This window comes from Grampus griseus, assembly GCF_964374135.1.
Source record: "Grampus griseus genome assembly, chromosome: 2".
Classification (NCBI taxonomy): Eukaryota; Metazoa; Chordata; class Mammalia; order Artiodactyla; family Delphinidae; genus Grampus; species Grampus griseus.
In genome coordinates, this window is record NC_139018.1 from 166114035 (window position 1) to 166126246 (window position 12212).

Sequence of the window (12212 nt, forward strand, 5' to 3'; positions counted from 1 at the left end):
TCTCCCCATATTCATTCATTCTTCCATTTTAATCCATATAGCAAGTGATCATTTAAAAATACTCTTCGGGACTTCCCTGGTGGTCCAGCAGTTAAGACTCCGCGGTCCCAACGCAGGGGGCCCGGGTTCGATCCCTGGTCAGGGACTTAGATCCTGCATGCTGCAACTAAAGATCCCCCATGTGGCAACGAAGATCCCGCGTGCTGCAACTAAGACCTGGTGCAGCCAAATCAATATTTAAAAAATTAAAAAATAAAAATATTTTTCGCATCGTGCCACCCCGCTGCTTAAAACACACCAGTGGCCCCTGCTTCCCTCTTCATCTTCACCTTGCACCTTTCTCCCTTCTCTAAGGACCATCCAGCCCTAAAGGCTGCCTTCCTCCTATGGGTTCAGGGTTTCCTACCCCAGATCCTTTACACATTTTATTCTCTCTGCTTGGATTCTTTTTCCCTCCACAATATTTCTCTTCCCCATCTCTCCTAACTTTTACTAATTCTTTAGTTTATTTTTAAATGTCAGATCCTCAGAAATACATCCCCTTAACTATAAAATCTGATTTAGGACTCACTTTATATTCCCTTGCAAAACAGCCTCCTATTTTTTTTTCCTTACCAATCACTACTTTCAATTTCTAATTATAGATGCATTTGTCTGATTACTTCTGTCTTCCAACACAGTTATTTTGTTCACTTTTCTACCCAGCAATCAGAACAGTTCCTGGCGCATTACAGACGGTTAGTATTTGTTGAATGACAATGAATGAGCTTTGTTAGCTGAAGAGATTTTTATAATCTAAACTACTTTTTTTTACTCTGTTCTAGGCAAGATACCCTTTTGATTATGATTTTTCTTCCCATATAGCTTGATAACTATAGGAGAAAACGCACTGATCATTTAAGAGATAGCTCTTAGTTTAAAAAGTGACGTTCGCAACACCCTTTCATGATAAAAACACGAAAAAACAACAACTAGGAATAAAAGGAACTTATCTCAACATAATAAAAGCTATATACTAAAAACCTACAGTGAACATCATGGTGAAAGACTGAAAGCTTTTCCTTTAAGATCAGCAACAAGGCAGGGATGCTTGCTTTCACCACTTCTATTCAACGTAGTACTGGAAGTTCTAGTCAGAGCAACTGGCAAGAGAAAGACATAAAGGCATCCAAGTTGGAAAGGAAAAGGTAAAATTATCTGTAGATTATTTGATATTCCATGTAGAAATCTCTAAAGATTTCATACACCAAAAAAACCTGTTAGAATTAATGACTGAGCTCAGCAAAGTAGCAAGATATAAGGTCAACACATAAAAGTCAGTTGTATTTCTATAAACAATGAATGCTCTAAAAAGGAAATTACAAAAACAATTCCGTTCACAATAGCATCAAATATACTTAAGAATGAACTTAACCAAGGAGGTGAAAGACTTGTATAATGAAAATTGTAATACGTTGCTGAAAGAAATTAAAGAAGACAAAAATAGATGGAAACACATCCCATGTTCATGGATTGGAAGACTTAATATAGTTAAAATGTCAGTACTACTCAAACCAATCTACAGATTCAATGCAATCACTAGCAAAATCCCAATGATCTTTTTTTGCAGAAATAGAAGAACCTATCCTAAATTCATGTGGAATCTCAAGGGACTCCGAATAGCCAAAACGATCTTGAAAAAGAAGAACGAGACTGGTGGATTCAACACTTTCTGATTTTAAAACTTCCTAAGATCATGTATAAACATTAGCTCAAAATGGATCAAAGACCTAAATTTAAGACCTAAAACAATAGAACTCTTGCAAGAAAAAACAGGATAAAACCTTTAGAACATTGGATTTGGCAGTGATTTCTTGGATATGACACCAAAGGCACAGGTAACAAAAGAAAAAATAGACACACTGGACACTTCATGAAAATTGAAAAATTTTGTATATCAAAAGGCACTATCGGGCTTCCCTGGTGGTGCAGTGGTTGAGAGTCCACCTGCCGATGCAGGGGACACGGGTTCGTGGCCTGGTCCGGGAAGATCCCACATGCCGCGGAGCGGCTGGGCCCGTGAGCCATGGCTGCTGAGCCTGCGCGTCCTTGCCTGTGCTCCGCAACGGGAGAGGCCACAACAGTGAGAGGCCCGCGTACCGCAAAAACAAAAACAAAAACAAAAGGCACTATCAATAAAGTAAAAAGGCAACCCATAGAAGAAAATATTTGTGAATCCTATATCTGATATGGGATTAATATCCAGAATATATAGGAAATTCCTAAAACTCAACAACAAAATCAAACAATCCAATTTAAAAAATGGGCAAAGGGCATTTCTCCACAGAAGATATACAAATGGCTAATAAGCACAAAAAAAGATACTTAACATCACTAATCAGTAGGGAAATGCAAACCAAACTAAAATGAGGTGCCACTTCACACCTATTGGTATGACTACTACCAAAAAACAGAAAACAACAAGTGTTGGCAAGGATGCAGAGAAATTGGGACACTTGTACAGCATTGGTGGAATGTAAAATAGTATAGCTGCTGTGGAAAAGAGTATGACATTTCCTCAAAAACTTAAAAACAGAATTACCATATGATTCAGCAAATCTACTTTTGGATATATACCCAAAAGAATTGAAAGCAGGGTCTCGAAGAGATATTTGTATACCTATGTTCACAGCAGCCTTATTCACGACAGCTAGAATGCGGAAGCAACCCAAGCGTCCCATCAACAGAAGAAAGGATAAGCAAAATGTGGTATATACAGACAGTGGAGTATTATTCAGCCTTAAAAAGGAAGGAAATTCTGCATAAATGAGAATTTATCATAATACAGTTGACCCTTGAACAACATGGGTTTGAACTGTGTGGGTGTACTTACACATGGATTCTTTTCAATAATAAACACTGTGGTACTACACGATCTGTGCTTGGTTGACTCTGAGGATATGGAACCATGGATATGGAGGAACCAAACAGACAGAGGACTAACGATAAGGTATATGCAGATTTTCAACTGTGTGGAGGATCAGCGCCCCTAGCCCCTTCATGGTTCAAGGGTCAACTGTACTATTCTTTATTTTATATCTGTCCTAAGGTAATAAGGAAAAAAGAAATGACGCCTATACAGATATGTGAAAAAAAGTTTAAAGTGAGTTTTCAAAAATATCTGTATATAAAATTCAAAAATTTTTCTTTAATGAAAGTTAGCTTTTCTACAATGCTCCCAAATTCCGTGTTTGTGAAAAAGCTTGAAAAAATTATCATTTTTTTCTGTGTTGCCAACAGGATAAAAATCAGTGTAAGCAGTAAAATTGATATTGTTCTGATATTTTATAGTTTCATATATTTTACCAAATTTCTCTAATTTAAAATTTCATAAAAGAATCTTCTTCTTCTTGGACATTTATAGGCTCATTTATTTTGAGTTGAAGACAGCTCTACTTACATAAACTTATTGCTTAATAAATTATGTAACCTTACAAATAGAAACATTAGAATTCACAAAATAGAGAAAGCCAAAAAGAAAAAGTAATATCCATTTTAGTGAAATACACATAGTAAATTATGGGATAAAGCACATAGAACAGCAGTTTTTAAAAGTTGGATGTCAGGAAGAAGGCTATTCTCTTCAACAATCCTTAGTGACACAATTTATAAGTTGTCTCCTTGATTTTATGTTATCTTCTTAATTTTTCTTCCTCCAAATGTAAACCTCTCAGCCTATATATAACACTATGGATACTGAAAATATTTATAGCTGTGAATGGCTGCATATGACATAGGCTACCAGAAAATATATGTAATTTTTGGATCTCTGGAATAATATGTAGAAAATACTTCAGAGTACTAAAAAGGCTTACACCACTATTTCCAATTCAAAATACTTTACAGTTTTTAACCTTGTATTCCTTGTATTACGCAGTGTAGAAAAAAATGTGAAGTTCTGAGTGTTGACTTTATTTTTCAGGGCCCAGAAATGAATGTTTATCTGAAACTAGTACATAATAATAATGAATTATGCTATCAAACTGGAAAACCTAACATCAAATTCTAATCAGGTTACATGGAAACCCTGACGCTGGTGAAAAAAATTTTTTTTTTCTCTATGTAAGTAAATAATACAATTATTCTTTAAACATTGCCTAAGCGTTTTGGTAAAGACTATTTTTATACTCTTCATAGTATTTTACTCTTTGAAAAAAACTTATGATTTAATTTCTCTGTTTTCCGTGTTTTTTTTCTATGTTAAAATGACTATATTTTTTAAAATCCACCATTACTTATTAGCAATATAAATAATTTTGTGCTTTTCGAGGACACCAATGTCATGTTCCAGCTGCTTCATCTCTTCTTCCAGCTTCTGCTTGCGAATCTTCTTTGGTATGGAGTCGATGAAGACCGAGAGGGACTGAAACTTCTTATGTACTTCTTCCCAGTTCTTTTTCAGCCCCTGCAAATGGTAAAGAAAACTGTACATAGCAAAGTAAACTGCAGAAGCAGAGTAAATCGCAAAGAAAATTGCACTGGGAAGGAAAAATGTAAACAGGTAAAGAAAGCCGACAAAAATAACTAAAAAATGATATGTGTTTATCAAGTTCTTGGCCACAGTAACAAAAAATACTGTACAGAGGCCAAACCCTGTCCTTGATTGTGTGCTCAATTCCCACTGGGAGTATTTATTTTCTTTGTTTTTAATGTTACTGTACTTGTTTTTACCATCAAATACGTGTATGCAGAGTTATGAGTAGTATGAAACTAAGCTCATAGCAAATGCTTTGGTAAAAACAACTTAGAGTTGATGTCCCAAGCAAAAAAACAATTTTGAACAGGAAATTATTTCTTATAAAAATTTTCATTTTTTTTTCTTTAGAAAAAAAATATCCTCATTCTTCAACAGAGAAATCACATCAAAACACTTGATTCTGACTTACATGGCCATGTTTTCTTATATCTGACTAAATGGAATTGTATAAAATGCCAAAATTCAATTTTTTATTTAATTTTTTTTGCGTTACGCGGGCCTCTCACTGTTGTGGCCTCTCCCGTTGCGGAAGACAGGCTCCAGACGCGCAGGCTCAGCGGCCATGGCTCACGGGCCCAGCCGCTCCGCGGCATGTGGGATCCTCCCAGACCGGGGCACGAACCCGTGTCCACTGCATCGGCAGGTGGACTCTCAACCACTGCGCCACCAGGGAAGCCCCAAAATTCAATTTAACAAGAGATGATCTTTTATGTGTTTTCAGTATTAGAAAGAATTCTTCCTCCATATAGTTAATGGATCTATACTTCCCATTAATTTATTCTAGAAATGACTGAAATATCATTACATGTAACACATATGCTAATTCAATAATGTAAGTTAACGTTTTATGTTCTCAGAAACCAACAAATTCAAAATTAGGAATCTCTTAGGAGCAATAAAGGTTATTTCCATCTCTGCACAGTTATCATTTCTTATCACAATGCACTAGCGGCTCCATTGACAAAATGGTCTTAAACTAATTGAACTCATCCAATGAAATTTTATAAATTGACACTTTCTGTTATTCACTATGGGTGCACAAATCATTTTATTTACACAAAAATGAAAAGTAAAACTGAAAGTAACATTTAAAATATTGCCTGGAAATTATGATCCCTGGCACACAGATGGAAAAACATATCCCATGCAAATGAAGACCAAAAGAAAGCTGGGGTAGCTATACTTATGACAGAAAAACTGACTTTGAAACAAAGACTGTAATAAGGGACAAAGGGCATGACATAATGATAAAGTGGTTGATACAATAAGAGGATATAACATTTATAAATATTTATGTACCCAACATAGGAGCATCAAAATATGAATGCAAATATTAACAAATTGAAAGAAAAAACCAGACAGCAATACTATAATAGTAGGGGACTTTAATATTCCACTTACATCAATGGATAGATCATCCAGACAGAAAATCAGTAAGAAAACATCAACTTTAAATGACAGGTTAGATCAGATGGACTTCACAGATATGTATAAAACTTTCCATCCAAAAGCAACAAATACACATTCTTCTCAAGTGTACACAGAACATTCTCCAGCACAGATCATATGTTAGGCTACAAATCAAGTCTTAACAAATTTAAGAGGACTGAAATCATATCAAACATATTTTCTGACCACAATGGTATGAAACTAGAAATAGACCATAGTCTATTAAGTATGCAATAGCATTATGTTTAAAAAAACAAATATCTTAATAATAAAAATACTTTACTGCTAAAAAATGCTAACCATCATCTGGCAGTGCAGGGTTTCCACAAATCTTCAATTTGTAAAAATCTCAGTATCTGTGAAGCACAGTAAAATGAAGTGCAATAAAACAAGGTATGCCTGTACCCTAATCAAGTGGGATTTATTGCAGGGAGGCAAGGCTGGTTCAATATTCGCAAATCAGTCAATGTGATACACTACATGAATAAAATAAAGGATAAAAATCATATGATCACCTCAATTGATGCAAAAAAGCATGACAAAATTCAACCTCCATTTATGATAAAAAAAAAAAAAACTTTCAACAAAATGCATACAGAGGGAACATACCTCAACATAATAAAGGCCAAATACGACAAGCCCACAGCTAACATCATACTCAATGGTGAAAAGCTAAAAGCTTTTCCTCTAAGATCAGGAACAAGACAAAGATGCCCACTCTGGCCACTTTTATTCAACATAGTATTGGAAGTCCTAGCCAGAGCTCAGGAGTAGCATAATTTAAAATTATTGATTAAAAGAAAAAGAAAGAAAATATGGTCCTTGAAAATCATGGCCATACATTTAGATTTATGAGAGAATTAGAAGTGTCTTATATAACAATACCTTCATAATAAGCCCTCATAGTACAAATTTAATCTTGTAAACTTTTCGGGGAGAAAACGGTTTATCTCCATGCTCAGGTAAAAATGACTACAAGTTTGGACACACTTTATAGAAAAGATTTGTTGAGAAAAAAGGCCACAAATGTTGAGCATTTCTTGAGCGAGATTATATCAAGGATTTGGGAAAGGGAAAAGGCAGAAGCGTCTTCTACATTTTAAAAAGAGAGGGATGGGCTAACACAGTTCTTAATAGTGTATGAGAAGTACTCCAACAAGAAGTCCTCAAAAGAATTCTGTTTTTCTATAGGCTTTCATTATGAAATGGGAAATATGTTTCCACAGTGCTCCACAGGGTTGCCTATTGCAGAGAAGAAATCTATGTATTTATACACTTTGAAATATCAAAGGTTTTTCATAGCTCCTTGGGTGATCTTTCCCTATTCCTTGTGGTCACAGCAGCTACACGTTTTGCAGTATTTCTTTTTAAAGGATAGTTTTCTTTATCTTCCAGTGTGTACAATAACATTTGGATCAAAGTCCACCTCTAGGGATGGGAACTAAATGTGATTGATATTTCATATTATACCAAAATAGCCTCTTAACGGCTTTGTGGTTATTTCATCTAAAAAAAATCTTTTATCCACTGCAGCGATACTGATTTTCCCTTATCTTTATTTCTTCATTTTTCTCTCTTCTAGTTTAATACTGAAATAATATTGTTAATTTTGGAAAAATTTTCACATAGGGAGAAGCGGTCATAAAATAATAGGAAGTGTGTTCAGGTCCATGCTCCTCTGCTGCCACCCCCATCCATTCTCCACCTCTGGCTCTGCGCTGTGACTAGGGGCTGGGCGGTGGTGGGGCTGAGGTATTTATTCCTATGGGCTGCTCCTCCCCCAGCACTGTTCCCTCCAGCCTCTGCCTGAATTCAGCTAAGGAAGACACCGGTGGGAGGAGAGCAAGCTTGGGGCATTTCTTCCCCCACCCTGGACGTCACCTGGACATGACTGGCCCTTGCATCTGTGACTACAGTGCCTGTCGGAGCCCCTCTTCCAGGCTCCAGCTCCCACCCGGCTCTGGTAATGCTGTTTCCTGCCCCTACCCTTCCAGCCCAGGGTGGTGGTGATTCCTGCTGTCCCTAGTCCTGGGTGCCTCAGTGTTCCTTGTTGGTTCCCTTAGCCCTGCTTCACCTCTGTAAATAGTTCCTTTGTAGATTCTCTTCAGAATCCCAGCCTAGTATGCCTTCTATCCCCTGCTGGATCCCGGGCGGGAAGAGCCTCCCTCTGTTACCTCTTATGCACGTGCTTATCACGTGGTAGGAAAACACAGGCCTGGGAACTGGTCAATGTGAGTTTTAGTCCCTCTTCAGCTACTTGATAATGTTGTGACCAGGGGCAAATGTAAACCAACCTCCAAGTTCACTGACAGTAAGGACCACATTTGTTTTGCTCACAACAGTGTATCCCCCAGGCTGGGTACAGTGAGTGGAACATGGTAGATTAGCTGTTCAGTAGATGAACGGAGGGATGAATGAACAAATGTGTCCACTTAATACTGATATATTTGCATTTTATATCCTTATCTGTGAAATGAGAAGTTTGGAATAATTAGACCAGATGAGCCCTTCCTGGATAATGAGACTGTCATTTTATGAAGAATGAGCAGAATGTGCCCTACTCAGGGACATATGACCATACTGTCATAGAACTACATGCAACTCTTAACCAGGGAAGGGAGCAGGGTTCAGGGCTTGTCAGGAACAGAGCTCGTGGCTTTGTTACCATGGCAGCTACACTACCCAGCTAATAAGGCATCCAAGGGAGGGTCAGCTATTGTCTATCAAAGTGTCTACAAAGCAACTCTGTAGTAACCACATCAGGAAGCTGAGGGCTGCTGACCCACTAAGGAGGTGCCGAGGGAAGAGCCTTTTCCTTCCCAGGGTAGTTCTTCCTTTCTTTTCCTATTTTTCTTAGATGTAAAAACCTGGCTTTCACAAAAACATGTATGTTTTAAGAATGGCAGAATCTGATGGAGGGAGGGAAGGAGGGAGGGAGAGAGGGAGGGAGGGAACCAAAGAACAGTGCTCTTCCTGAGAATGACGGGCCGAGTCCCACTTCCACGTGTGCCAGCCTTCTTGCCTGCCTGTCTCCCTTCCTTCTCTCCAGCGCACCATTATTAATCACCTGTGTTTACACTGGGCACTAGGTTAGGCACTGCAGAGATTGCTGGCAACAAAGAGACAGGGTCACTGCCCTCGGGTCACTCCTGCTGTCTGGGATATCCTCTTACTCTGCAGTTTAAGGCGCAGCTAAAGACCTACCTACATCCTGCACTGGATGTTCGTGCCTGCGAACCTTATAAAACATATGATCTGTACACACACACATCTTTCTATATGTACATAGATACACAGCACCTCTTACCAATTAAATTACAACATTATCCAGAGCAGAAATTTTATTTTATGCCCCTTGGGGCTTAGCATGATACTCTATGCAGAACAGACATTTAATAAATGTTTATTGATGATTGGGATGACACTGATAAAATGCTAAGATTTTATAACAGCATATGAATCCATTTTTCAATAGAAATTAATGTTGTAAAAAGTTTTTTTTTCTCTGTTTTGAAAAGGTCACTAGAAATGACTTTGTAGAAAGCTTTCAAAGTAACAAAACAAAGAATAAAGTACTATTTTTACCTCTATAAGAGAGCACAACTATAGAACGGTGTCAGTAGGTGCTTAACAAATACTCTCTAAAGATGATGGAGCAACGGTGCTCACACCCCCCAATATTTTAAATGCTTCAGATAGAAGTCTTGCGTTAAAAACTCCAGTGTAAGTGTCTTTAAGTCTGTTTTATTCCAAATAAAGAAAACATATGTAAAGCCTAACACCTGGTTATTTTAAAATCTGGACACTTGCTTATAAGAAAGAAAAAAAAAGTTGGTCTAGGGACAGTTTCAATTATTCTAGAGCTCCACCTAGTGAAAAGTATCTACCTTATGGATATTATTTTTGAAAAATTCAGGGGCATGGGAATGAAAATCAAAATGCTTTTTTACTTTATTTATGCACATTCATTGAAGGAGAAGCTTAGCTTGCTTATGACACTACTTCAGGAAGAAACAGAAGCTCACCTAGTTGGAAACAAATTATTATTCAACAGTCCCTATATCACAACTTTTTGCTCTCCCCAAAGAGCCAGCTTTGTTGCACGCAGCTGTCACTATAATCAAAAGAGAGTGTTCTGATTTCAAAATCAAAGTGCGGGCCTTAATAATCACTGATGGTGGACCTTTCTTTCAGAGATGTTTTAAAGAGTTACACATGAATGTAAACTAAAGACGCTTACCTGCAGAACTGCCTCCCTTTCTTCATCAGATAGCCTTTTCATAGCTGCTTCCCTGAGGTTTTCCTGGATATAGTTATCATATTCTTCCTGGGCTTTCTTCACTTCTTCATTTCGCTTACGTATGTAATCAGGCGTGACACCATAACCCTTGTAAGGATTTTTCAGGAAAAAAAAAAATCAAAATCCTGAAAGTAATCTTATATATGTGTACATACCAACCAATGATTAGGAGCAAAAGAAACGTTACAGACTTAAAGCCTTTGCTCAAAACACTGCAAGTTAACAAAAGTCAGTGATTTTTTTTCTTTTTCTTATTTGGAACTAGTTGATTCTGGTCATTTAAAACCATCTGTGCTGTTATCATGGCTGTTTGTTTTCCCTCTTTTGAATGGTCCCAGTGCCTGTTCTTGGCTGATGGCTTGGCCCTTACTTTACCCTGAAGAACTGGATTTTCTTTCTTTCTTTTAGGTGCTTCAGATTTTACTTTGAAATACCTCAAATATCTTAAGGTCTCTTGTGCATTATCTCGTAAAAAGAAAAAAAAAAAAAGGAAGATAAATGCTTCCAATACATTGTAAGAACAAACTCTTAAAGATGCTAGGCACATCTGCTTTAAGAAAAAATTGACGTGGGTCCCTTAGGTTGTTTTTGGAACAACAAAATACAATCTTAGGCTCCTGGGCTGCTTACAAGGACTGACAGTGAAGCAATCAGCTATGATTCTTTCAAGTTAGTGAATGTGTCGATAGCACTGTGTAGAGAAACAGAACTACTCCCTGTTCATTCTTCAAAGCATTATTTGAGGATGTACTTGGTGCTAGCTACACTAGTGAATAAGAAAGGAAAAGTTTCTGTCCTCATGGAATGTGCATTCTGTAGTGAGAGAAACTCACCAAAAATAGAGTATGAAGTAATATATATAAGTGCTCCACAGTAAAATACAGTAAGAAAAAAGAAAGTCATGAGAGCTATTTGAGATAAATAAAGATGTCAGAGAAGACCAGAGGGCAGACAGCAGAAGCAAGAAGAACTACAATCCTGCAGTCTGTAGAACAAAAACCACATTCACAGAAAGAGAGACAAGATGAAAAGGCAGAGAGCTATGTACCAGATGAAGGAACAAGACAAAACCCCAGAAAAACAACTAAATGAAGTGGAGATAGGCAACCTTCCAGAAAAACAATTCAGAATAATGAGAGTGAAGATGATCCAGGACCTCGGACAAAGAATGGAGGCAAAGATGGAGAAGATGCAATAAATGTTTAACAAAGACCTAGAAGAATTAAAGAACAAACACCCAGAAGAATTAAAAAAGAAAAAAGATATGAACAATACAATAACTGAAATGAAAAATACACTAGAAGGAATCAATAGCAGAATAACTGAGGCAGAAGAACGGATAAGTGACCTGGAAGACAGAATGATGTAATTCACTGCCATGGAACAGAATAAAGAAAAAAGAATGAAAATAAATGAAGACAGCCGAAGAGACCTCTGGGACAACATTAAATGCAACAACATTTGCATTATAGGGGTCCCAGAAGGAGAAGAGATAGAGAAAGGACCCGAGAAAATATTGGAAGAGATTATAGTCAAAAACTTCCCTAACATGGGAAAGGAAATAGCCACCCAAGCCTAGGAAGTGCAGAGAGTCCCAGGCAGGATAAACCCAAGGAGAAACACACTGAAACACACAGTAATCAAATTGACAAAAATTAAAGACAAAGAAAAATTATTGAAAGCAGCAAGGGAAAAATGACACATATACAAAGGAACTCCCATCAGGTTAACAGCTGATTTCTCAGCAGAAACTCTATAAGCCAGAAGGAGTGGCATGATATATTTAAAGTGATGAAAGGGAAGAACCTACAACCAAGATTAGTCAACCCGGCAAGTATCTCATTCAGATTTGATGGAGAAATCAAAAGCTTTACAGACAAGCAAAAGCTAAGAGAATTCAGCACCACCAAACCAGTCCTAAAACAAATGCTAAAGGAACTTCTCTAA

General features: G+C 37.3%; 1 protein-coding gene across 1 annotated transcript in view; it reads right to left on the reverse strand.

The window, feature by feature from the left end:
* Positions 1-3567: 3567 nt before the first annotated feature.
* ENKUR (enkurin, TRPC channel interacting protein) overlaps positions 3568-12212 on the reverse strand; it is a 28841-nt gene continuing 20196 nt past the window's right edge. The window contains exons 4-5 of the mRNA XM_082649592.1: positions 10206-10352; positions 3568-4444 (exon numbers count right to left, since the gene is read on the reverse strand). Of these exons, the coding sequence (XP_082505718.1) occupies positions 4271-4444; positions 10206-10352 (321 nt within the window). The 3' untranslated portion in view covers positions 3568-4270. The remainder of the gene's footprint in view (positions 4445-10205; positions 10353-12212) is intronic.